The sequence below is a fragment of the Thunnus maccoyii genome, chromosome 8, assembly GCF_910596095.1.
Source record: "Thunnus maccoyii chromosome 8, fThuMac1.1, whole genome shotgun sequence".
NCBI lineage: Eukaryota > Metazoa > Chordata > Actinopteri > Scombriformes > Scombridae > Thunnus > Thunnus maccoyii.
Window position 1 is genome coordinate 7,854,835 of NC_056540.1, and position 27,668 is coordinate 7,882,502.

Below are 27,668 nucleotides of genomic sequence, written 5' to 3' on the forward strand. Positions count from 1 at the left end.
GGATTTTTCAAGCAGGACTTTTGCTTGTAATGGTGTGTTTTTACATAACTGTGTTGATACTTTTACTAAAGTAAAGGATCTGAGTACTTCTTCCACCGCTGATCAAAGGCTTGCTTCCTGTTCCTAGGTACTGGGTCACACCCTGTGCCCACGCATCAACCGTGGCCTTTGCCCCACCCCTGGGTTCAAAGCCCGGTTGTCACCAACAGACCAGAGATCACAGCTGAAACAGTGAAGCCCACACCTACAGTTTCTGGATCATCTGGAAACTCTAGCTTCACAATCTCCAGTCCCCACCTGAGGCATAATTTTCATCAAAATCATCATGTTGATAGCAGGACCCAAACCAGAGATCAACTGTTTCTATCAAGGCTGAGGAACAGATACAGACAGGTATGATGCCCAGTGGGTTTGTGGTTGTGCATAGTTCCCTAGTCTCTAGTCATTTAGTTAGTTATTTAAATATTATTAAAGTATACACATATGAGAGAGAAAATTGATTAATATATTCCATACATATAGCATGTAAGATTATAAACTCATTTTAGGGGCAAGTGTAAGCACTGGCATCCACAGTGTCAGTGTCAGTACACTTGGGTGTGCCCAACAGTTATTTGGTAATACATACAACACAGCTATTAAAGGAGCTGGACTACAGGGTTTTCACACCAACAGTGCAAATTTGAAATTGCGCAGAGAAAGGACATTAATTCCAATGGAGGGAACAGCTGTGCTCTCTTGGGCACTATGCTCATTTTCCGCCAGGTTTAGTGGCAAAAGTTCAGGCAGACATTATGATGGCAATAATTTTACTCTAGATAAGAACAGTGGAAAAGTACATTTTTTGCATCTGTTTTATTCCATCAGTTATGTAACTCTAGAATCTGATCCTAGTGAGACTTGAGTAAAAATGTCAAGCATTGCAGAAAAAAATGACTAGCCATTTGAAAAAATGCAGCTAGTAGCTAAAGACACAGGTGTTTTTCGTGGTAGTTGGTAGAAATTGACACCACTAAAAGGAAAGTGAATATTGAACTTATATTTATCATATGGCAAAATTGACTCCAATGGGTTGATAATGTTCCTCCCTATTTACTGGATGATTGAAGGTTGTTGTTTGCTAACACATTTGCCAGAGCAATGTATAAGGCAATATTATATAAAGCATATTAGCTTATTTAAAAGTGCTTCTATCCCCCTTTGGCCATAAATCAATTAATGCAGCATTAAATAATTTATATCAGAATGAAATAAGTAAATCTAGCCCTACAGAGAAGCAGTAGGTATAATTTTTGGACCACAAATCTATGCCTTACTAAAAAAAACCCATCAAAGTTGCACACACCATCAGCAAGTCCATTATATGTTAAACCAACTTACCTCATTTTCAGGTCAGCCTATCAGTTAAAGGGTTCTGTTAGAGTAGGCATAGCGTGGCAACTGCAGTTTCTAATCTGTGTATCTAATCTAAATATATTATTATTATTATTATATATTATCTCCTACAAGTGTTCATATATGTGTGTTTATAAATGCAGTGGCTTTTCTATGCTGACAAGAAATGTTTTTGCTGGTTGTTGTTTTTTATTTCAACTTGTTTTCTCTAGCAACACAATTGCTAATGATGGCAATGATGATGAATCAGCTCTGGGAGATGGGATTTACCTCTAGGTAGAAATACTGTATGTTAGCACTATAATAATTGATCATTTTGATTTAGAACTTTGATTTGGATTTTTCCAGGCACAGCTCGATCGCATCGCTCAGCTAGGGAGGAGGGTAACACCCAAACCTCGCACTAGCTACCACAATCCCCCATCCCCCATCACACAGAAACCCAGCCCTCCATCCCCACACAGACCCCACAACCCCAGACTACTAGCACCCCCTGTGTCCTTCACCCTGCAACCTCCAAACCCTGCTAAACATTCATCATCCTCATTCTCTGGTTTCATCCCAACCCCTCGCTCTCAGCACCCCACCACTCCAGGGTATGGAGGTCAGTGGCCTGTTGGAGGTAGGTACATAATTGCAGAGATATAGGTTATGGGTTTATAATGGAAAACAATAGTTTAGTTTTAAAAGTTTTAATTAATAATAGTGTTATTACTTTTGCTGTTTAAATGTGTGCGTAGCAGGACGAATCAGCTCTCGGGGTCCCACAGCTGCACCTCCTTTCCCATGGGTATTGGGAGCTGGGGCTGGTGGGGTGAAGCCCCGCATAACCACGGTAACCACAGCTAGTGTGTCAGTGCTGGCGGAGAGTGATGTGGTTCTGCCCTGCAAAGCAACAGGGAATCCCGAACCCAACATCGCATGGACCAAAGTCTCCACAGGTAAGAGAGACAGATGGAAGGAGAAAGAAAGAGGAAGAGAATTTAAATCTTTCTCTCCTCATTGTCTTGTTGTTTTTGATGTTCCGCCCTCAGGTGCCACCATCCCAGCCAACAGCAAGCATGGTCCCCGTTTTGAAGTCTTCAAAAATGGAACTTTTGTTATCAAAAAAGTCCAGCTTCAGGATAGAGGCCAGTACCTCTGCACGGCCCAGAATGGGTTTGGATCGGATCGTGTGGTGGTCACCTTAGCAGTCCAGACTGAGGCACCTAAGATCCAACCTCCCAAGTCCACAGAGATAGCAATCTACTTAGGAAAAAGTGTGACTCTTGACTGCCTTGCTTCTGGAAAACCACCAGCCCAAATTTCATGGATTCTTCCAGACAGAACATTTGTTCGTGAAATCGGGACTGTTCGCACCCTCCTTTCTCCAATATCTCTGCTTCAAAATGGAACCCTGCAAATGCGTTCTGCCAATTTCTCTAGTAAAGGGGACTATAAATGTATCGCAAGCAATGCAGCAGGTGCTGATACAATTACTTATCATCTCCATGTGGCAGCTTTGCCTCCAAGCATCAATGAAGGAGCAATGGATACTGTCATCATCCAGCCAGGTATAGTACAGAAATGTCAAGTCATAAAACAAGAAAATAACCTAATCTTCCCATACAGAAAGTTGTCCTTGTGATATGGCTGACAATAAAATGTTTATATCCTATTGGAGTACTCTAAACTAATAAAATCATATCCAACCAGGCAGGAACGTATATGTCCATTGCTCTGCAAAGGGTGAACCAGTGCCTGCTCTGAAATGGATACTCCCAGCAGGTGTCCATGTGAAGCCATCACAGTTTCTGGGACGCAGGCTCTTTGTCTTCCCTAACGGGACACTTTATTTGAAGAGTGTTTCACCAGCTGATGCAGGGGGGTATGAGATGTATATTTCTTTCAGTCTATCTTTATATGATTCTGCCTGTCTGTCTACACACTGATTAAATTAGTTGAATATGTGCAGTTACTCTAAGCCAAGAATCTGATTTCAGATGTTTAATTGGTTTATATTCTTAATCACTTTACATAGTTAATGAATACTGTCAATTTAAATGTGATTTCGATCTAGACCTTTATGTCAGACAAATTAAGGTTTGTGTTTTTTAAAGTTTTTAAATGTATTTCTAAAGCCAGAGAAATTGACAGTATAAGTTTTATACAATTTTTCTTAACCTCAAGTTTAATGAGATATATATTGCAAATGCTATACAACATTACTTTCAACATTTGTGAACTAATGTTCAGCGACACATGATCATACATTTATGACAATAGCTTCCTATAACGTCGAGTATCACTGATATAAAATTAGCTTTTTAGCCCTGCTAACAGCGTGGCTCTAGGGATGGCAATATATGTCAGTCCATCAATTTGGTCTAGACAGAAATAATCTATCAACTAATGGATGGATTACAATGAAATTTTGTATAGGCTCCAGATGATGATGTCTACTTTCTGTGGGGATCCTCTGACTTTGCTTTAAGTGTCACCATAAGGCTGACTCTTTTTTTAGTGACATTTCTTGTCAAAACAACTAGTGAATGGATTGCCATAAAATCTGGTACAAGATATTCAACGTCTCCAGAGAATTAATCCCACTGATTCCTCCTACATTCAGGGGGTGGATCTAAAGTAATATTCATGGGGTGGAAAGAGGGTGGCATGGAGATTTAAGGGTGGCAGAATTATATATATGCTGATTTAATCAACAATCACACATATCAATATTTGCTTGGAAAAGCCCCCAAATGAAGATATTTTAATTCAAAACTATTACATTATTGTGGCACATGCGTAAAGCACTGAATAGAAATATCTAAAGATGGCATTAAAAATCAATAAATTGTTTATTTCCAAATCTTCAGACATTTTTCTGATTACATGTCTTTTTGAACATAAGCCCATCAATTAGCCCTAAATTTGGCCAGAACAGTTTTAATAATTTAACATATGCCTATCACTTAGCCTACGATATCGAGTGTTTACCCAGTAATGCTGATTAAACGGCAATAGTCCTTTTCTCTGACCTTCATTTTGAAAATATGGTGAAAGTGTAAACTCTCAGGCAGTGTCACTTTTAAAAGTAACTTGTTACATTACAACATTACTGCCATTAAAAAGTAACTTGTTACGTTACAGTACTTTTGCATTACCAACAGAGGAGACAGAGCAATACGTTCATTTGTTGTTTGTTGTTGTTATTACCCATTAATTAGATAGAGGTATGGGGGAAAAATTCAGTTGAAAGTTTGAACATCTATTGGAAGGCTTGGCTTAATATTTGGCACATACATTTATAGTTCCTAAATGATGTATCCTGATGACTTTGGCCCTGTCTTTACCTTTATCACCTATCACCAGGAGTTGGATGGATTGGCAAAAAATTGGTACAGACATTTAGGCTAATAACAGTCCACTCTCCAGAGACTGAAAACGTGATTGCTGTTATTAGCCTTTGGAACTGTTTCGAAACAAACAAATGTAGCCATACTCTTTGGGGCCAAGGAACATGTCACCCAGTGCAACGGTGTGGCTCATTGATGTGTCTCTGGACAACAATGGAGATCCATGGTGCAGAGGAATAAAATATATCAGGCTCTAGATAGATACACAATTTTTCTAAGTAGCATCAGTTAATTGTGGGTTTGGCTCTGCACATGAGATTTGTTGACAACAGGAACCAGCCATATCCTCCAAAGTCAGAAGTTGTGTACCAACAAGTGAAAGTAGGAAGACTATACTGTTTAAAATCAACATCTTTGTCTGTCATGTGAGATCTTAAACTGGGAGTTTAAAATAAGTCTGTTTAAAATTGATTTTTCCACAGGTACGAGTGTGTAGCCGCTAACACTGTAGGCATTGCCAAAAGAACCGTCCAGCTGGAGGTGAGGGCAGATTCCCCCTCCTTCACCCGCCAGCCTCCTCCTCTTCCCATCCCTCCAAACCACCGCCATACTGTGCCATCCCGCCAGCATTCTGTCTCAGCTATGTACGGTTCTGCTGTCTACCTCCACTGCCCAGAGTCTACTGGATCCACAAGAGGGACCATTTGGCAGCTACCCTCCAAGACCATCATGGAACATAGATACAGGTAACTGAAATGCCTCATTTTTTAACTTTATGAATCAATTCAATAATGATAAAACTATAAATATATTAAGCCCATACAGACACCATTAAACTGACTGCTGACTGCTTTAATCTCAACCTCATTTTAACCCCCCATCTACCTCCAGTCCAGAGAGACCAATTAAAGTTTTCCATAATGGGACTCTGAGGATACTTCAGCTAACAGAGTTGGATGGTGGAAATTATCTGTGTGTCTTTCAGCGGCCCAATGGGGAGGACATGGAGCTTTTCCAGGTATGAACAAGACAAATAATGACTTCAGGCAGGTCGATTTTTCTGACAATTGTTTTCCATTAGTTTCTGTTTAATTTCTGGCTGAGAACATTTTTTGTTCATTAGGAATTCCTGTCTTTTTAATGACAATCAAAGTCAATGTTGTAAACAAGTCTTATGTGTCATTACACCTTCCTTTAAGAATCAAAGATGTGGTCTGTCCTCACAGTTAACAACAGGATTTTCATTTTTCCCATATATGGGCTGGCAAAAGATTGATGAATATTCAGTGATCAATACTTGACTAAAGTCTGTCTCCGTCTTTTCTGTGTCTTTACTGAAACCTTTTTTAACACAAAGTATACAGCTGATTTGATAATACAGTGGTGGTAGTGATAAATGTGAAACAAAGTTTGCTATTCATAGTATTTCCTTACTAACATTCTTTGCATATTTGCTTTATCAGGTGGAGGTCTTAATGACACCTCCCAGAATTGAACATGTGAGGACTGCACAGACCAGGGTCACCTTTGGAGAAAATTTTCAGGTAGCTATGGAGAGCTTGCTAAAAGTATTTAAAGTGTTTCAAATTTTTGTTTTTGCCATTTTATGATTTTATACATACAAATACATTTATGAGGGCCATCAGGGTCTCATTTCCTAAACGCACAATATGTTATTTCTATGGGGTTTCTCAATCAAAACAATAACAAAAGACGCAGTTTGATGATGTTGTGATGTAGCGTGGGATCATGGGAGTTGTTGTCTTCATTGTTAAACAACCAGCTTCTCTAGGTTAGGATTACTTCAGTGTTCATTGTTCAGGATGTTTTTATCCACAGAGGTCTCTTCCTCTCCAGAACAAACTTGACTCCCTGATTAAAACTAGTAAAAACACTGAATAAAGCAGTTTCATGTAAAAAAATCAGTGTTTCTCTGATGCTGTTCGGTGGGAACTGGACGTGTGGGATGGGCTGCTAGCTGAGCTGCTGCTAACGTTTGCTCAGCTTGTTTCTCTGATAACTTCAGATCCAAATGTCCAATGACTAAAATCCTTTATCCAGTCAAAAGATATAGTTTAAAACAACCAAGATCTAAAAAGTTTATTGTAACAAATGTGGCTTAAAACTGAGTCAGTTTATGACTGGTGTATACTCTTTGGTAGACGCCACTGTGGCAGACAACCACAATGCCGACGCATGCATCTTGTGCGGGTATACGCTTTGGTAGCCAACCAAATGAATCAGACCTTAATTAAATTATGGATTTCTCTGGGTTTGAAAATTGTTGGAAACATGTAAGTACACAACTCAACAAAAAATATAACATAGGTCTAGTTGTTTTTAGACATTTTTAATGCTTTAAAGCAGTATTAGTTGATTTTTTTGACTAACAGTTGCTCACTAACAAGCTGTAAACACAACATTGATATGTTGACACCTTATAAAGTTGATATGGCAAACATGTTTTCTATTCATATATCTACCGTAGCCAACACTGACCAGTATTAGCATTCATTTGCAGTTCTGTCCACCTGACAAATTTAAGTGTGATATAACTCTCCTCCTTTTAGCTCTGTTTTGGCCTAAACCAAATTCCGAGAAAGATATCTGGCTCTTAAGCTGCTAAAAGTTCCACAAGTTCCAGTTGTTCCAGTTGTGTCTGTCTGCTGTTTGGTGCTGTAGCACACAGTGGATTTTGCTAGCTTTTTTTTGCTGAAAACAGCTGCCTCCTGCAGCTGGAAATGTGGGTGATGAGAACTGTGAGAGTGAACTAAAGCAGTAAAGTTTGCAATCAAAACAGTAATTTGAAAGATGGTCAAATTCTCTGTAAACTCAGGGGAACTAGAGTCAAGAGATAATACAAGCAACTCCTTCAACATATCGACATTTGACCAGTTGTTGTGTAAAAACTAAAATGTAAAAACATTGATAATACAAATACACAATAAACAAATGAATAAACACATAATCCTGTAAATGATTCAATTGTGTCGGTTTGTTTCATTGTTAATGCAAATAACAACTTTAAAATAAGCTATTTTAAAAACATTTTACAGACCTTAGCACCACAGACAGTGTCATTAAGATGAGGGTAAAAAATGATGGCCTTTATTCATTTGTCCACTTATTTTTGAACCTCACCCAATCGCTCTCTCACTCCTTTGTCTTCTTTCTAGGTGGACTGTGTTGCAACAGGCCTCCCAGATCCGGAAGTTTCCTGGAGTCTTCCAGATGGAACCTTAATCAACAACGCCCTTCAGTCGGATGACAGCGGCCTTCGCAACCGCCGCTATGTTATTTTTGGCAATGGCACTTTACTTCTCCAGCAGATGGGCAAAAAAGACGAGGGCGACTACACTTGTTATGCCAAAAATAAACTGGGCAAAGATGAAAGAAAAGTGAGCGTCACAGTGGGACCGAATGCTCCACAAATTCGATTAAAATCACAATCACTGGTGACAGTGAAGTTGGGAGAGTCAGGTAAATTGAATTGTCAAGCAACAGGGGAGCCTACACCAAGAATCATGTGGATCTCACCACGAAATGATGTGATACCGATGTCATCAGACAAATTTCAGATTATGGACAATGGGATGTTAGTGGTGAAGAAAGTGACGCTTGCTGATGAAGGGAAATATGCATGTGTGGCACAAAATTCTGCTGGTGATGATGTTAAAAACATGAAACTTGAGGTTGAACCTCAGCAACCCTTTATCAATGGCATAAAAGGGAAGAGCACCACAAAGGTTTGGGGGGTTTCCTACCAAACAGCTCTTTTGGATTGCAGGGTGGAAGGGAAACCTGAACCAAGAGTCTGGTGGGTTACTCCTTATGGCCACTCGCTCCATACACCCTACCTCGGTGGTCGTTTCCAAGTCCACCAAAATGGGAGCTTGGAGGTGAGAGGGGTGAGGAAAACAGATGAAGGGAGATACATGTGTCTGGCCAAAAACCATCTGGGTGAAGCCTCACTTTTAGTTGAATTAGATGTTGCATCACTAGCTGAGAAACCAAGTTTTGCTGTTCCCAATATTGAAATCTTACCAATAAAGCAAGACGGTGGGGAACTGATCCTGGAGTGCCCTGCTCGTGGCAAGCCAAACCCCGAGTTTGTATGGGTGCTACCCAATGGGACAATGTTAATGCCTGGTGTTAGACTCCAACGCTTCACCCATCATCTGGGTAATGGGACTCTACAGATCTCTCAACCAGTTGCAAGTGATAAGGGAGTATACCGGTGTCTAGCAAAGAATGTAGCAGGACAAGCAGAGAAACGTTATGCACTGGAGGCGGGCAGGAAGCCAGTGATCAGAGGATCTACAGGTATGTCTTGTATCTTACATTGATGAAGCATCAATCTCTTCAGTTTGGACAATGATGAGACAAAAATCATATTGAGAATCAATCGGCAAAATTGCCATGTTTTCTTAATTGTGTTGTATCTTTAGTTGTATCTATCATTTTTGCATGAAATCCACTTACAGTACCATTGTATTTTACTTTTCCAGGTGGGATGAAGATCACCTATGGCCACAACCTCAATTTGCCTTGCACTGTGGATGGCTGGCCACAGGCATCAATTGTGTGGACCCTACCCAACGGCCTTGTTTTGGACAAGCCTCAAACCATTGGTCGAATATCCTTCCTCGCCAATGGGACCCTCCAGCTCAGACAAGTTGCCACCTTTGACAAGGGGACATACATCTGTAAAGCCTCCAACTCTTTTGGCTTGTCAACACTATCCTACCCAATTGCAGTCATGGTTTTTCCACCACACATCACCAATACGCTGGCCTCCATCACCAGAGTCAACCGAGGGTCACCAGTGACATTGAATTGTGTTGCGACCGGTATTCCCAAGCCAGATATTTCGTGGACGTTGCCTGGACGCACCACGCTGGTTCCACATAACCGGTTCACAGTGCAGGGAGGGATCCACATGACAGAGGAGGGCAGTCTGGTCATACAGAACCCCGTGCTCATGAACTCTGGTATTTACAAATGCAATGCTAAAAACGCCCTTGGAACAGATTTTAAATCTACATACCTACAAGTGGTCTGAGTGACAGTTACCAAGTTTATTTTGAATTAAGAAACTCTCACAGCAGAATTAAGACTGGATGAGGATTTGTCCATCAGGATTTAAGTATCTGTATAACTGCTACAATGAGGATGGAGACAGCTTTACATCTGTCCAACTGTAGGCAGCTTGAGGTATGAACAATGAAGTTTTATATTTGGACTTTACAGCAAATTGTCACCTGGAGTGCTTTGTGTGACTGCAGTTTTGTCAAGTTGTGGTGCAAATATTACAGAAGTCTTTTAAAACTAGAGTTGACCTGATCAGTGCCCTCTCAGATGTGCCTCTCATGCAGTAACTTCACATTCCATAAAGTTGTACTTTACAGTACAAATTATACTTAACAGTACAATTTTACTTTAACATGATGTTGTTTGTTCTGCAAACAAAATATGTGAGGACTCTGCTCTCTAGGGATTGCTATATTTAAATATGATATGTACCCCTTGGATGTAGAATCATCCGTCTGCTGGTGAATTACAATTTAGACGGTGATTTCAAATATACTGTACGTGATAAATTAACAAATGTTCATGTTACAGAAAAATTACCTTTGCAGACACCTTGCAGTCCCACAGACATTTTATTTTGGAGTTTACAACACAGTTGAAATTTTACAACCTCACAATTTTGACAGTAAAGAAGAGTGGCATGTCAAGTCTCATGTGGGTCTGTAATATATGCTCATAAAGTGCCATATTTCTTTTAGTGAGCAATGACTCTTTCCTGTGAGAATACAAATACCCCCTATTGCCGATTTACAGTGTGTACCAGCAATTTGTTTACTGTATGTATCAATGTCATTTATTCATGCTCATAATGGTGGGAAAACAATAGATTGTAATAGCTACATTGTCAGACAACACTAACTATTAAAAATTGAGAAGCACCAATACAAAACAAAGGTGCACATAATGAATATGTAAGTTTATAATTTATAAGTAAAGAAATAAAATATACAGGTATATATTGTTGTTTTTCAGCCTTGCTAGTGGCATGGCTCAAGGAATGGCAGTCTCGGTTGGTCAGTCCACCACTTTTGTCCAGCCTGAAATATCTCAACAGCTTTTGAATGGATTACCATTAAATTGTCCCCAGAGGATGAATCAAATTCACTTTGGTGATCCTCTGGTCTTTCTTTTAGTGCCACTAGCAGTAATTTTTCACTTATTGTATCATGTATAGTATTGTATAGTGGAATAGCTTTACTGATTTGATTTAGTGGATGACAAAATTTGGTACAGTAAAAGTAAAAGTTAAATGTTAAAGTAAATAAAGCCTAATGCAGATTAATATTATGAGTATTCACAAATGTTCCCCAAATCTTCTTTGAAGATATGCGTAGGTGTTACTATGTTATAAACTGGAGTCTGTGTGGGGTTTTTAGAGGTAAAGTCATTTTCTGTCTTATGTTTGGTGTTCAGTCTAGAGGTCATGTTAATGTCATAAGGAACGTGTCAAAAAGAATATTCAAGTAAATTTTGTGTTTACAGGAATGTGTGATTTATGATAGTGTGCACCACTCTCTGGCGCTTTATTAATACACCGGTGATAATTTTCTACCATTTCCTTACAGGACGTTCCCATACTAGCAAACATCAAATCAAAGTGATATCGGTTGCTGGGCTGTTTGGTGCTATGTAAGTGAGATTTTAGATGAGATTTGACAAAAAAATCCATGGATACGGCATATTGATTTTGATCTTCACTCTTACTGAAGTATAACACAGACAGACTTGATCTCTTATTTTATCCTTTCATATTCCTCTTAAAGCTTGAGTGGCAGCTGCTGTCAGTTATCAGGTGACATTTCCTTGTAAGTGCAAACCTACTTGGCAATAAACCTGGTTCTGATTCTGAGGAGGGCAACAAACATCTGTGACCATTATTTGTTCACATCAATTAGGGGATGCCAAATTAGAACCAAAAATTGTCAATTGTTGATTCACAGTGAGAGATAAGAAATAGATGTTAGACACAAATATGTAACATCACAAACACTTGTGTGTGAAATCAGGATATTGTTTTTGTGTGTGTGCATGTCTCCAGATGTGTATGTGTATACATATGCTATGCTATATTTCACTGTTGGTTTGTGTTCACCAGAATGTGAATGTCCCACTAAGACTCGCCTCCAGACAAACAGGCCTTTGACTGGGGAAGAAGGGAGCTTTGTCAGACACAAGCGTTAGGATTGTTCAACACATCGCATATGTGTGTGTGTTTGCTGTGTGTGTGTGTGTGTGTGTGTGTGTGTGTGTGTGTGTATGTGAGAAAGAGATTATGTGTGTCTCTTTGAGAAAGACAGTATGTCTGTGAGGAAGAGATTGTGTCTGTGTGTGAGGGATTGTTCAACACAGTGAGTGGTGTGCCTGTGTGTGTGTGTGTGTGTGTGACAGCCTGTGTGTGTGTGTGTTTTACAGCGTGTGTGCAAGAACAAAAACAGGACAAGTATTTGGTATTTCTGTTTGCATTTCTGTCTGATATCCACAGGGAGTGTGTGTACATGTGCATTCTGTATTTGTGCACAAGTGTGTGTGGTTGTTTCTGTTAGCGTGAGTCAAAATGGAAGCAAAGCAGCTCTAACACCCGGCAGCATCGCGTACGGTGAGTGACACAGATTTCTCTTCTTTTTTTTAAAGATTTCTTTGTATACATCCAAAACATCCATTTTTCGAACATTATGAAAATGCAGAGTGATTCCAGATATCGCCCTTAATCTAAATTAAACATTATGTAATCTGCACTATTTAAAGACTGGAAGATCATTTAGATGCTGATCACAATGAGAAACAGGGTAATAGTGAGATTAGGAAGAAAAATTGAAGGAAAGAAGCTTTCTTTTGCAGCAGTTGTAATATTATTTTAGCCATGGAAGCTGTGTGGATCTATAGAGATATCAGTGTTGGTCTGCTGATCCCCCACTTTGGTCCAGACTGAAATTTATCACAACAACTATTAGATGGATTGCAATGGCCAGCCCACTGGTGATCCCCTGACTTTTCCTTTAGTCATGAGGGTGACGTGGTTTTTGAACAAATACTTGCAAAACTAATGATATTCTCATCAGCCTCAGCTATACATTGTGTTTAGTGCTAATTAGCAAATGGTAACATGCAAACATGTCAAACTAAAATGGTGAAGACAGTGAACATCATACGCAAACATTAGCAACAATGTCATTATGAGCATGTTAATGTGTTGAGATTAGTATGTAGCTCAAAGCACTGTTGTGCCATAAGCACAGTCACAGAGAACATACTTTTTATTGCGTTTTAACCAATAATAACTCAAATTCAGATTTTTGACTCCAAACATTTGCCAACATGCCAGAAATTTCCAATTCAAAACTTCAAAATCTGCATGTAAAGGTCTATGAATGTCTATGAGTGGTAGTCATTAATGAGTTTCAACCAGAGGGGTTCAGGTTTGATGACCACATTCAAGGCTGGTGTTATTAAACTTTAACCGAAAATTCATTTTCTGCTAAACCACAAGGTAAAAAGTATTTCAGCAGATACACTGTCAGATGTTGAATGACATTACCTTTTATTATCCTCTATTGGGAAGTCAATCTGTCCACATTAACCTGCATTTTTTCTCCCTGCTTGATACATGCACATCACAAACTAATGAAGATGTTTTGAAGATTTTGTGTTAGCCCTGTGCTGTTTGTTAGCTTATACCCAGCAGCCCACTCTGTCAACCAGGCAGGCTGGTATTGATTCTGAATCACAACACCCCCTTGGTCTGACAGTGTGAGAATGGACAATAACAAACTACACAATCATCTATCAATCATAATCCTAGAAGAAATAAGCTGTGACTATATATAAAAACAAGCATTGTGTCTTTTCTGCTGACTTGAAGGAGTAAACTGAGTATCAAAACTGTTTTAAGGTGATAAGTACATAATGATAAATTCATATATATATATATATATATATATATATATATATTAATATTGGTTTTAAAGGAAATTGTCTTTATTGCTGGTATCCTTGCTGTATATGGTTACCTTAATCAGGTCTGGAATCTGGCAATACTGCAATCCTTTTGGATTAAGGCCATGTTGGTTTATGGAATGTGATAATATGACCAGCTGATCAGATCACATGACCAGATAGTGTGAGAAAATCTGTTTCACTTTCTCTCTCTGCTAAAACCCAAGAAGAAATGTTTCACTGATAGCTAAAGTCTCACTGATTCATTATCAATATTTCATCTGGGTGACTTAATAACTGTAAGAAAGCTGTTTGTTGTGCTCAATACTAACCTTTAAAATTTACAATTTTACCTCCTACATTATCACCATAAAAATAATAGAATAGTGCTATAGTGCAGTTACTTTGTCTGAGACTCTTAATAGTGCTTGTAGTGACATATGGTGTATTTTAATCATCTTGCATCACTATAATGGTGCAATAGGGAACACTGAAGTGCATAGTGGAAGAAGTACTCAAATGCTTCACTTACGACCTCTACTACTTTAATATCAATAGTCAAATGTATTTAAAGGAACAAAAGTAAAAACATGTTGCAGAAAATGGTCCTTGTGACTGATGTACTGTTATAAATATATTACATTATTGGATTGTTTATATTAATGCATATACATTAATATTAAAGTATATGCAGTATTTTACTGTTGTAACTGGTTAAGATTTAGCTCATTTTAACTACTTTACAGTTAAGGTTAGTTTACTAGTTTGGTAGTTTAGTCCAGTAGTTCCCATCTGAGGGGTGTGGTCCCCTTAAAAAGGGTCATAAGATAAATCTGAATGGTCATGAGATGATTAATGAGGTTGGGAGGAAGAAAAAGTTCTGCTATACCAATTTGTATTCATTTTTTGACTCTAAATTTTGCTTTTATTGGATTTGATTATTTTAATAAAACCATCTAAGAAGTCTGGAAGAGAAATCACTCTTTGATGGAACTGTGAACAACTCACAGACACCTGATATGTGATAACGAGCCCCAACTGCTTTTTTGTGAGGGGTCACAAGCCCAAAAGGTTGTACCTTTTTTTTTTTTTGTCTTTATTAAAAAAGAACCATGCACAAAAAACATTCATCTCAAAATGAGAAGAGATGATTTATGCCAGATTTAGCTAGTAGCTCATTTCCATCTGTGGTCCCTAGGCAGGTACACAGAACAGTCACCAGATACTAAAAACATTAATTTACATACAACTCCATTGCATAGTCTCTATCACGCTAACAATTATATAGACAAATCTAATAACACACATCAACATATAAATACCAGCACCTTCATCTAGTACAACTATAGAATTACAATTCATTACAATGTAAAATCTGTATCATGGTGAAATTAATGTTGACATGACTGGTTGCTCAAAACCTTTTTTTTTTTGCACTATGGAAAAAAGCATTAACATCTGTGCAAGTTTTAAGCTCAGCTGGAGGCATATTCTAATGTTTGATGGCCGTAAATGAAAAAGCAGATTGTGCAAAGGCAGTCCGCCGCAGTGGGATGTGTAAGTCTGAGTTTAGAGCAGATAAAGAGGTTCTGCTCATTTGCTCAGAGTGGAGCTAAAAAAAGTTCTTCAGTGGTGGAGGAGCAGCAGCAGTGTGTATTATCTTGAATACCAATCAAACTTCAGAAAACAGAATGAGATTTTCAAAACTTAAGAGGCTGTATTTGGACAATACGTTACAATGATGGTGATTTAATGATTTCCTATCAAAAACTCTTAAAGCTTGTTTAAAAAGAATCTCAATTGGTTTCAGCACAGTCTTACTGGCCTGGGACCAGCAGGATATATAATAATGAAGATGTGAAAAAATCATAGCATGCAAAACTGTTTTTGATGCTTCTATTGTTAATGAGTTCCTAATACGAGTTTTAATCTGTAATACTGCATTGTATTTTACAAGCTTATCATGTATTATGTTTTTATTGTAAAATCTTTACCTGAAAGTGGAGTAAAAAGTATAATCGTTCACTGTAAAATGAAGTGTAGTAGAAGTATAAACTTGCACAAAGTTGAAATACTTAAGTACTTGAGTAAATGTAACTTTCCACCACTGTGTGTCTCTGGGACTCAGTAGTGTGTTCATGTAGCAATCTTATTATACTTGATGGGTTTTTATGGCATCATATATTTGCTATAATAGGTTATTTATATAGGGAGGTGTAAGTATCTGTTTGAGTCACTGTTGACTTTACAGTAATCTTGAGGCACTTTCTGTTACATGTGGGTCTCCCACTGTATGACTGTAATATTTTAATCAAAATTTTATGGGTAATTTATTGCCCCTACTAGCATCACTTTTCCATTATTATCCTATTTTCTCAAATGCTTCTCCCTTTAAGGCCACAATCAGCTGCTGAAAGAGAGCATCGTTGGTATTGTTCATCTCTGGTCTCCTCCTTCCTTCCTCCTCCTGTCCCCTCCCTTCACTCACTCCTCCTTCCATCCGTCCACCCCCTCTCCTCTCCACACACGCATCCCGATTTGCGCATCGCCTCCTCCGGCATAATGACCAACGATTCCCCGGAGGAGGAGACCCGAGCTCCGGGCGGCAGCGGCGGCGGCGGCGGCGGAGGAGGAGTAGGAGGAGGAAGAGTAATCACCCGAAGAAACCGAGCGGACGACAATGTCACCATCCTGACATCCTCCATGGATTTACACAGAGCCAGCCGGAGCCGAGCCAGCAGCAGCAACGATGCCGCCCCGAGCTTCACATCCTCCGTGGATCTGAGCACCTCCTCCCTGGAGCTCAGCATCCAGACGCGGATCTTTAAGATTATCGTCATCGGGGACTCCAATGTGGGGAAGACCTGCCTCACCTTCCGCTTCACCGGCGGGAGCTTCCCCGATAAGACCGAGGCCACCATCGGCGTGGACTTCAGGGAGAAGGCGGTGGAGATTGAAGGGGAGACTATCAAGGTAAAAGCAACAGAGGGGCTGGATGTTGACTAGTGGTGTTTCCTCGCTCCCTCCCCCTCCTCCTCTTCCTCCTCCTCCTCCTCCTCCTCCTCCTTCTTTTTGTTGATCAGCTGCAGCTCAAAGTCTGCCAGTGGATCACATAGGGCCTATTCTTTTATTTTACCCTCACAATCAGAAACAACTCAACATTTAACACAATATTTCAGGGGATATTTTATAATAGAAAGTGTAATTTTATGTAATGAGGGAGAAATTTGACACGTTTTGGCGATGTCATGTAGTCATAGTATGCTGTCAACAGTAACACAAAGGAAGAAAACAACAAAGGGTGTCTGTGAATGGCCAAATGGGCGTTTTTTTTTTGTTAGTTATTATTTCAATGCAAAAATATGTTTACACGTTCAACAAAAAATGCATGTATTTCATGTTTGAATTATTTCTCAGCTGAAACCTCTCAACCTTTTACTTGGGAATCAATAAGAAACTTATGTTAGATACTGCTATAAATTGTTGCCCCTGAAAATAAAACATATAACAAGAATATATATAAAGAGATGACCAAATATAATCTATGATCCCCCTTTCAAGTGAAATCTAGACCATCACCTATTTATAGTTTCTCAACTGTGAGGACTTGCTGCTTTTCTTTGTCTAATATGACAGTAAACTGAATATTGTTTGTCTTTGGGCTGTTGATGCCACCTTGGACTCTGGTAGACTGTGACATTTTCTGGACTGAAATATTAATCAATTCATTATGAAAGATTAATCAACACTGAAAATAATCAATAGTTGCAGCCCTTTGCCTCTGGCACCCCTAAATCATTCCTACATTTCTGAGAATCAAAGTGGAAAGGTACAGCTATAAAGGGCGGAGTTATAAAGTAACAACATTTAATTTTCTTAAAGTTGATGACAATGTACTTCTTCAAACCTGTCATAAACAATCAGCCATCCACTGCTGAGATGTATGTATGTGTGTATCATATATCCTATCAGTCACAACTAATCCTGAAAAACCAACAACAGTACAAATGTTGGCCATAATTCGGTAATGGCATCCTGGTGATAGCTGGATTAAAATTTAATGATTTCAAGATCCTTAGCGGGAATGCATATTGTCAGCTCAATGTGCAAAATCAATGTCAGAACAACAGAATGATAACAGGCTAGTTGAAGTATCATGACAAATAATGTGGGTCAGGATTTGTAGTGTTGCTTAAACAGTATGAAGAATAACATCCTTATTCATTCATTTGGATGAGAAAATAAGATTATTGAGATCTTTCTGCTGTATATTGTACACAGCCTCCCTCTCCTAAATTGGGCAGTGAGAGTGCATGCAACAATGTCACACATGCTCCCTTCCCTTGTTTCTGTCTCAGTAGACCAGATGCCCCCTTAATGCTGACTCACACAAACACACACACACACACAGTCACTACACCCACTAGGTCAGCTTGTCTGAATCATTCAAAATGCATGTCATACACATACAGTTAAATAAGCATTGTGAGAAAGTGTGTCACTGTAAATTTGACTGAAATAATGTCTCGTTAACTCTATGACTTTCTCTTGTTTTCTTCACTGGTAGCCAGCCATTTTGTTGCTGCTTTCAAAGCCCATAGTTATGTAATGCTGGTGGAGCAAATCAGGATGGAGCAATAAATGAAGATATCTCAAAAATATTTTCAGCTATTAAACTCTTGTGATGTAGCTGATCCAAGTGCAGGCATCATGTTCCTCTTCTTGAAGGTAATGGTAAGGTAATATTGTAAGAATCAATCCAAAAAGGTTTACTCCATTGTCTTATTATTGGAAGTATATTTTTTTGATATGCTAAAAGTGTGACCAAGGATGCCAACACTGCTTGGTCCGCCTGTCCATCTGGTCCAGGAAAAGCAAAAAATCATGATGACTACTGGTCGTATAGCAATTATATATGCATTTTTTTTGTTATTGTAATTATATGTGTTTATGGTCCCTGGAGGATGATTCCTAATGTTTTTGGTGACGTCCTGACTTTATTCTGTTGCCTTCATTAAAGACACAATTTCCACTTGTGCACAAGAATGATAAGGATCTAATGGACGTTTTGCCATGAAATTGTCACATTCCTGCTCCCAAGGGAATATAATCTTTTAATTTGAATGGTCCCATGGGCTCACCTGTGGCACCATTCTCACGACAAAGTTCACACTTTTAGCTTGGGTGTCTAGAATTGTTTAAAGCTTTATCCAAATCTTTTGCCCCAAACTTTCAACAGTAAGTCAATCTTAGTCAATCTGGAGAAAATTAATCAGCAACTCTTTTGATAGTCATTTCAGTCACTTTTAAGGCAAAAAAGCAAAGCATTGGTTTCAGCTCTTTAAATGTGAGGTTTTATTGCTATTTCTTTGTCATAGAGGATACAAATATTGTTGGTTTTTGGATTAAAAAACAAGCGGCAGATTAATTGATAATGAAAATAATGGTTAGCTGCAGCCTTAGTCTCAGGGGTGAACATTAGGCCTGTGGACTCATTGCTGAAGAGAACTCCAGGCTACACTCACTGGTATACCAGGACTTTAAAGAAGGTTAAGAACGAACTGCAGCAGAAGTCAAAATGTCTCTTATAGTTTACTGTAACAAGATCAACATTCACTTAAAACTCATATGAACTGTTCATAGATTTAGCTGAGTCCCATGGCAGGTGAATAAATGTAGTACACAGACTGGAAGCAAACAATGCGAGAAGCTGAAAGGGGACTATAAATAGCAGAGCAGAGCACTAAGTATAGATGTACAGGTTTGGCTGTCAGAATAACGGGAGTGATTCTCAAGTTCATGTGATAAGTAGCCAAGATATCCTATAATATAAACAGTGACAGTGTTTGATGGCTGCTGACAGGCAGAATTCTCTCCACATGCATTCTTACAAAATGGGACATTGTTTAAAAGAGATATTTAAGATGTAAGAGATTTTTTTTGTAAGACTTATTTTGTATCTTTTGTGCAATTTTTTCAACTTCCTGTTAAATTATGGGGCACACATTGCCCAACACAGATATGGCTTTGATGTTCTGAGCGGCATTAATGCATTAATTAAATCACTGGGTTTGTCCTTTCAAATGGTAATAGCAGGTAATTCATTGGTCCTTTTATTCTACAGGCCATGTTGAGTGTTGGGAGATATCCCTGTTGACATACAAAGTGCTACTGATTACACAGCCTGAGGGGACAAACAGCAAGCTGACTACACAGTATATGTGACTGAGCATGAGCCATCAATCATTTTTACCTTGTGTCCATTTGGACATGACTTAAATGTATTTTTAAGTGAAATCAATATCAGTGCTTGTCTTGTGTAGAGGGCCACGTAAAGCTCACTTCCTCTGTAGTCCCTCTGGTTAAATCTGAACCATCACATGTTGCATTTAAGGAATTATACTGCAGTCAATCAGCTCCACATGCTCCACAGGTGTACTGGCTGATGAATAAAACTGAATCTGGCAGTTTACTCCAAACAATTGAATTAATCTGCCAGACAGCTGTAGAATACAGTGCTGGAAGCAAACACCAGTATATTAACCACATGAATTAGCTTGCAGGTCGTGGCTTGACCTGACAGGACTCACAAGTCCCTCAAAATAATAAGTAAACTGAGAACAGGCAGTGAAGAAATGCAATAAATTATTTGACATCGTTGACCAATTGCAGATGACACTTCTAGGCAGTGAAGGAGACTTGAAACATTTTATAAACTTGGCTAGCTAATCAGCACACATTGTGGTGATAGATTTTAAACCCACAATTGTGTCTGTGTCCCTACATTTGATTTTGCCCTCAAAATCAAATGTAGACACATGTATGTAAAGAGTAGACCTGCATGAAGGCCTTTGTTAATGATCATGCAGAGAAGCTCATTGTATTATAGAGCAGAGCTTTCCTGAGACCGTCTTGCCAGAAATATCTTAGCACTGTTTCCTGTTGACATGGAATAGTGCAATGCACTGGTTCTTGTAAGCCCTTATAGGCTTAGACATCTCAGTATAGCCAGATTCATATTTGTAGTTGTCATTTATTGAGATTAATCTAAAGCAATTGCTAACAATTAAAAAAATGTTATTGTTGCGCACTAAGCAAAGGTGTCTGGATTCTGTCACTCTGGATGTTGTTATTTCCCCCACTGCTCAGGGATTATGACCAGCGAGGATATTATGAGAACCACATACACTGAATACACATACTGTATATTCACTCTCCCTCAGTCATATTAAACCACGGACTTGTCTTGTTTATGTTGACAGGTGCAGGTATGGGACACAGCAGGACAGGAGCGATTTCGTAAATCCATGGTGGAACACTACTACCGCAATGTCCACGCAGTGGTCTTTGTGTATGATGTCACAAAGATGGCTTCCTTCCGCAACCTACAGACATGGATAGAGGTTGGTAACTGGCTCAAAATGTTGTAAAACAACTAAATACCATTTATTAGTGTAGAAAGGGTTGACTGAGCACAAGTTTTCCTCATAACTACTATTTAATTTTCTTTTCTTTTTGGCACCATCATCATCTCCAGTTTCCAGTATTCTCTCCTTCCCCAAGACTATTTATTACACGTTGGTTGACTATGATGTTTCCGTCACAAAACATGGTTTACTACCTTGAATGCTACAATTCTAACCACTGCTGTGAGTAAGCCAACAAAGCTCCATCTCATCCAGAGGTGCACTGTGGCTTGGTTTCTTGTATAAAATGAATTATGCATAATGGTTTGAGTAAATGTGAGTGTAGGAGGCGCTTTTCAAATGGCCAGATCATTCCAATGTGTGCTAAAGTCTGCTACTACCTAAACAACTTCTACTGTTTCAATTACAACATTGGCATTGTGACTACTACTCCTTGGAAATAGTGGTCACTATTTACCACTGCATCAGCAGTGGTAACTAGTGACGGTGGTAAATTTACTACTAGTTGTGCTAATAGTAATTGGCAGTCACAGTAATAGTAGTAGCTAGTAGTAGAAAGTGGTGTAGCAGTAGTGGAAATGGAAGCAACGATCTCAGCTACTACAGTAGAAATAGTGACAGCAATAGTAGTTGTAGGGAAATTAATACCAGCAGCAATATTAACGTAGTTTAATGGCAGCCATTTTGACCTGTCAGAGGAAAAGCATGTGTAATTAATAACACTGATTAACAACTGCATTTCATTTATTTTTGTCAGTTCCAGGATTCAAATTGTCTGCTCAGAGGTCTGTAGTGGTAATTGTAGGAGTAATAATAATAGTGAAAGTGTTGTGGTAACAACTAGCTGTAGTGCTACTGGATCAAGTAGTAGCAGTTATACACTTTTTTTTCAACATTAACATGTAATTTGCTCAAATAAATTTGAAAGCAAACCTACTGTATGTAGCCTCCTAAACTGACAGTAAATTGTAAAATTGACATGGTTATGTTCGTTTACAGTTCCTTGCTACTTAAGCAACAAGCTAACAGATGACTTCCATTGTTGTTGTAGTAATATGACTACAGGTTGGCAGTTGCATTTTTAAAGGTCAACAAACAGCCTTTATCCACTATTTTACCATATACTTTGTTGAATCCAAAATACTTCCACACATTACTTCCCAGATGTATCTGTTCAGCAGAGCTTGCTAGTGCTAACACTGTGATTGTGCAGTTTTTGAACAGTACTAGAGTACAAGGCCTTGTTAGGTTTTACACTGCAGATACTTATAGATCATGTATTTAATTTATTCCTACATTTGAACAGTTGTTCAAATTTCAAATAAAAGCGACAGCCCTAAAGCACATGCTAGGCCTAATTCTACCACAGTACTTGCATAAGTAGTGCTAGTCATAGTAGTAGTAAAATTGTGTTTACTGCATTGATGCCATGTCAGCAGAATGGAAAAAATGGGTTTTTAAGGATTATACTTGGAGTAACCAAGATGGTTACCCCCACTGATATGCCTGTAGTCACACCATATTAATGTAAATGTAGCTTGAATTAGCTTTTTTAGATAATGTGAAATATTTGTAGCAGTTTGTTAACCCTGATACACACTGTGTAGGATATAAAGCTAATTTTAATTGGCTGAATTGATTCTGTTGGATTTTATTTACCGAACTTCCGAACTGTGTTTGCAGCCATTTTGGCACCGCTTTCGTCACATTGCAGTTCTTTTCACCAAGTGGGAAATATCGTAGCTGTCAGAAATAACTCACTTCTTAGTAATTGCAACTAGGAAGCTGACTGTAACATTTCTTCCACTCAGCTGCCTGTATTTACAGTCTGTACAACGTCACGTGAACTTGGTCATAGTTTTTATAGCTATAGTATATTCTGTTCTTTTGCAGGAGTGTAATGGCCATCGGGTCTCAGCGTCAGTACCTCGAGTCCTGGTGGGAAACAAGTGTGACCTTGTAGACCAAATACAGGTCAGTATACCTAACCAACATCCACAAAAGAACATAATGAATAATTTACCATTTAAATTAAATTAGAGCTTACAACCAAACACCGGCACTTTCCCAGGTGCCCTCCAACATGGCATTGAAGTTTGCTGACTCCCACAACATGCTGCTGTTTGAGACGTCTGCAAAGGACCCAAGGGAGAGTCAGAACGTGGACTCCATCTTCATGTCCCTGGCCTGCCGCCTGAAGGCCCAGAAATCCCTGCTCTACAGAGACGTGGAGAGAGAGGACGGGAGAGTGCGCCTCACACAAGAGACTGAAACAAAGAGTAGTTGTCCTTGTTGAGGAAAAGGAGGAGTGGGAGGCATAATGGAAGGGAAGAGAGAAAAGTAACTGTACATGTCCAGGGAGAGGAGGAGAGGGATGATGAGTTTAGGAGGAGGATAGCGGGGTTGAGATTAACACTAAGAGCAATGTATTTTAAGGAAGAGGAGGATAGAGCGTGAAGGTGGTAAAGCTCGTTCATTGGACTGAAACATCATCAACATTCTTGAGGATTAGGAGGGAGGAAAGAAGATGGGGAGGATAGAGAGAAGGAAAGAGAAAAAAGGGACGGAGGAGTGACATATTTATTAACAATACTGGAATGAGATGATGTTGCCTTTTAGACTGAAATAGTTCTTCATTTAATTCAAACGTAGACACAGACTGAGTAAATATACTTTCTGTGGGCTCACACTAGAAGCATAGTAGTCATCTGGGGATCCACAACAAACAGGCTAAAGTGATTTAAGGCTGGTATTTCTGGTCTTTATCACAGTCATTAACAGCAACATACTGAGGCAAAATATTGGAACTTTTAAATTACAATCTCACTTTTTTCCTCCACAAGTCTTGCTGCTTTATTGTCATTGATTTTGACCTTAACACTAGCTTAGAAAGCAGTATTTCCCATGTTATTATTACTATTGCCTTAAAAAGCTGCCTCTATCATGGTTTTAATGACCCAGTAGCATCGGGGCTTAAAGTACTTAAACCACTTTAGATGATCTTGGTTTATACAACCTGTTATCTTTTTGGGTCAATCCTTCATGAGTGCGACAGCTGACTTAAAATCACTGTGAGATCACTAATACATGGGAAACCTTTGGAAAGACATGAATTCACATCTTAGTCAATGTGGATAACATGGAGGGCAATTAAAAATTAAAACATCCTGATAGATGCTAATAGTAAACAAAAGACTCAAATTGCTGCCTGGATGTCAAACCCTTAACTCAGAGAAGTTTCAGCTTTCAGCTGAAAGGACCTACAAGTAGACCTTGACAACTAGGTTTCCTGAAAACCAGAACATCTAGAGGTTGTCAGGCAGCATGTCACATATTGATTTAGAGGCTTTAAGATCCTTTTACCCTTATGCAGGAGAAATGCACTCTCCTGCAAAGACAGGCTGTCATGGCAAGGCTCCTCTATCTCATCTAATCCTGATGTAAACATATCCTCTCCATGCTTTTTCTATGGCAGAGTGGCTTATCCAGCTTTCCCTTTGTGTGCAAATGCAGAAGGACTTTGAGACAGCCAGTCACCCACAGCAATTCCATATTCTATAATGAACATTTTTCAAGGTAAAGGCCTTTTGTCTGTCTTAGACCATTTGCTCTCTACATCAATATCACTGCCCCCAGGTCCCCAGAGGGCAAGAGATGATAGAAAACTGTGACCCCTGTAGAGATAATGGAGATATCTTCATACTGCTACACAGCTTGAGCCAGGATGTAATGTATGAGTGGACTTTTATGTCCGGCGTCTGTTTAAAAAAGAATGAGTCCATGGATAATACAGGCTGCATGAAACACTGTAGAAAGCCATATCCATTATTTACTGTACACAGTAATACAGTATGTTTGACACTGAGATAGTTCCCAGAGTGGGCTGTGGTTAAAGAAACACACTTTACACAAGTCAGTGTTGGAGCTATGAGGCCTTTTTGTAACAAGGCTATTTGATATAGCAGCACAATCTTGATATCTTACCCTAATAAAGTCCAAATTAAATACTGTAGCCCACTTTCGAGCAGTGCTATTAATATATTTAAACGCCATATGTAAAGTAATTCAGATCAGTGAGCATTTAAGACCAGAGCTCCCTCCAAGCTGACAGTCTGATGACCTAATTAATTCATCACATTGACCAAATAAATCTGTGCAAATCCAAGTGAAATATAGAGAGTCATTGTATGCACCGTATCAGGTTTTGTTCTTCGTTATTCAGAATTTCTCCTTCACTGCTCTTCGTCAATTTCAAACATATTTGTATCAATAGCAGCAGGATCAAGCAGCCGTTACACGCAAATAAAATGAGATTACTGTAAAATCCCAGGAAGAGCTTTATTCATTCTCATTGTACAGGACTTGAAAGGGAGATTTAACCTCCATACATGAAACCTAGAGCCATAGTTTCAAAAAGAGCTGGGCAAAAAACCAACAAGGATGATGTTCCATTTATTCATTTTCTAAACTGGTTATGCTGTTCAGGGTTGAGGGGGGACTGGAACGTATCCCAGCATACACTGGGCAAGAGGAAGGGCACACCCTATCATGAGGCTACAACTTTTCATCTGTTTAAGACAAATACTGTGGCTCTGTCAACAGTTAGGTTGGTATAATGGCTAATTTAAAGGTCCAGTGTGTAGAATTTAGTTGCATCTAGCGAACGGACTTAGCAGAAATGGAATATAATATTCATAAGTATGTTTTAATTAGTAAATAGTCCCATAACCTGCCATGGGACTCAGCTAAACCGTTAAATAAGAATCGTTGTGTTTTCATTAGCTTAGAATGAGCCCTGTATATCTACATAGAGAGCGGGTCCTCTTCTATGGAGGCCACCATGTTTCTACAGTAGCCCATAATGGACAAACCAAATACTGGCTCTAGAGAGGGCCTTTAGCGTTTTTCGTGGCCACTGTAGGTTCTTCTACACGTGTGGAAGGGGAGGGTAAGGGGAGGGGAATTCAGTTGGCTGCAATCTGCAACCTCACCACTAGATGCCACTAAATCCTACACATTGGTCCTTTAATAGCTCCAATACAACAGAGACAACAGCACTAGCCTAATTTGGAAGAAAACAGTATTGTGGAAAAAGAAGAATGTGCCTGCATTTCCTTCATAAACTTACCAGATCTGAATAAAATGAAATTTGACTTGGTTTCAAATGATTAAAAAAAAACAAAAAAACTTTAACATGTAATAATTGTAACTTTGTTTTCACTTGTACCACTTGTACTACTTTTCTTTATTAAAGTTTAGAAGTGTGATTTATAATAAAATGACCAGGTAAATTATCATATATAATTCATTGCAGTTCCAGAATTTACATATGACTTAAAGCTCTCCATTTTCTTTTTCAAACATTTGAAATCATCACAAATGTATATTTTATCCAGGTCCAAAAGTTAAGAATACCATTGTACAGTATGTATGCTTGCCTTCCCTTTCCCCTGTACATACAGTATGTTTTATTTGTTATGATGTTTTGCCTATTGATTTGGTCAACTCATGTTTGGTCTTAAAGGGATACCTTGACATTTTGAAATTTACCTTTTTTTTATCTGCAAAAAGTCGTATGGATTCTGTATGTGGAACTTACAGTATGTATATGCAACACAGCTTGCTTAATTTAAATCAAAGAGGTACAGTATTTGCAGTTCTGAGATAGCTTGTTAGCATTATTAGTTTCATATTTACATCTTTCAATTAAATTATGTTAATATGAAAGGATTTCAAGACATTTCAAAGCGTTTTTCCCTTAAAGCAGCTATAATTGATTTTTTTTCATATTAACAATGCATCAAATAATTGTGTAATGTCAGCGGCGTTGCTCATAATGATGAACTTACAGAGAATCATCACCTGACTCTGCAGCTCCCCTCAGCTTTACAGAAATAGCAAATTTCAGCTCATTGTTTAGCTATCCGGCTGCATTTATTGTTTTGGTTCAATCTCAGCGCTCTCATAGTGTTGTTTTGATTCGCAGCAGGCAATGGTTTTCAGAGAAAAAGCTCTAAAAACCCACTGTACACTAACTGCTCAGCACCAAACAGCAAACAGACACAGATAGCAACTAGCTGGTGAACATAGTGAAGCATTTAGCAGCAAAAGAGCCAGATATTTCCCTCAGGAGTTGGTAGAGAACAAAAATGGAGTGAATATGTGACTTAAATTCACCAGGTGGACAGACACATGCGTCCAAATGAATGATAATGTTGTTCTGTAACTGCTGGATGTGGAAATAAGCAACTTTGCCTACAAGTTCAACATGTCAACTTTAAAGGTGATGATATGTCAGTGTTCACAACTTGTTTCCACTGCCCGCAAGTGGCTAGAAAATCAGTCAATACAGGTTTAAAAATCATAAAAACATAATATTTGTTATCAGAGAAACTGAGATCAATGGTTTCACATTCAGACCTTCAGAGTTGTCACACCAACAAGATACATGGAGATAGTGAAGAACTGTACACCAAGCATACAGTAT

General features: G+C 38.8%; 2 protein-coding genes across 2 annotated transcripts in view; both read left to right on the plus strand.

The window, feature by feature from the left end:
• si:ch211-159i8.4 (matrix-remodeling-associated protein 5) overlaps window positions 1-11,408 on the plus strand; it is a 32,915-nt gene extending 21,507 nt beyond the window's left edge. Inside the window, exons 8-17 of the mRNA XM_042418000.1 lie at window positions 128-393; window positions 1,744-2,017; window positions 2,136-2,336; window positions 2,430-2,948; window positions 3,091-3,262; window positions 5,213-5,476; window positions 5,622-5,748; window positions 6,194-6,274; window positions 7,907-9,053; window positions 9,239-11,408. Of these exons, the coding sequence (XP_042273934.1) occupies window positions 128-393; window positions 1,744-2,017; window positions 2,136-2,336; window positions 2,430-2,948; window positions 3,091-3,262; window positions 5,213-5,476; window positions 5,622-5,748; window positions 6,194-6,274; window positions 7,907-9,053; window positions 9,239-9,792 (3,605 nt within the window). The 3' untranslated portion in view covers window positions 9,793-11,408. The remainder of the gene's footprint in view (window positions 1-127; window positions 394-1,743; window positions 2,018-2,135; window positions 2,337-2,429; window positions 2,949-3,090; window positions 3,263-5,212; window positions 5,477-5,621; window positions 5,749-6,193; window positions 6,275-7,906; window positions 9,054-9,238) is intronic.
• A 4,267-nt stretch (window positions 11,409-15,675) lies between these two features.
• rab33a (RAB33A, member RAS oncogene family) lies at window positions 15,676-26,009 on the plus strand. Its single transcript, XM_042418007.1, has 4 exons — window positions 15,676-16,727; window positions 21,017-21,157; window positions 23,075-23,155; window positions 23,253-26,009. The coding sequence occupies exons 1-4, from the start codon at window positions 16,134-16,136 to the stop codon at window positions 23,475-23,477; spliced, it is 1,041 nt and encodes a 346-aa protein (XP_042273941.1). The 5' UTR covers window positions 15,676-16,133; the 3' UTR covers window positions 23,478-26,009.
• The last annotated feature ends 1,659 nt before the right edge of the window (window positions 26,010-27,668 follow it).

What these genes read in the sequence shown, in the direction of transcription:
- rab33a (XM_042418007.1), top strand. Translation starts at nt 16,134, where the DNA reads ATGCTTCTCCCTTTAAGGCCACAATCAGCTGCTGAAAGAGAGCATCGT. An exon ending in ACCTACAGACATGGATAGAG is followed by an intron (nt 21,158 to 23,074) that starts GTTGGTAACTGG and finishes GTTCTTTTGCAG; the next exon opens with GAGTGTAATGGCCATCGGGT. An exon ending in ACCTTGTAGACCAAATACAG is followed by an intron (nt 23,156 to 23,252) that starts GTCAGTATACCT and finishes GCACTTTCCCAG; the next exon opens with GTGCCCTCCAACATGGCATT.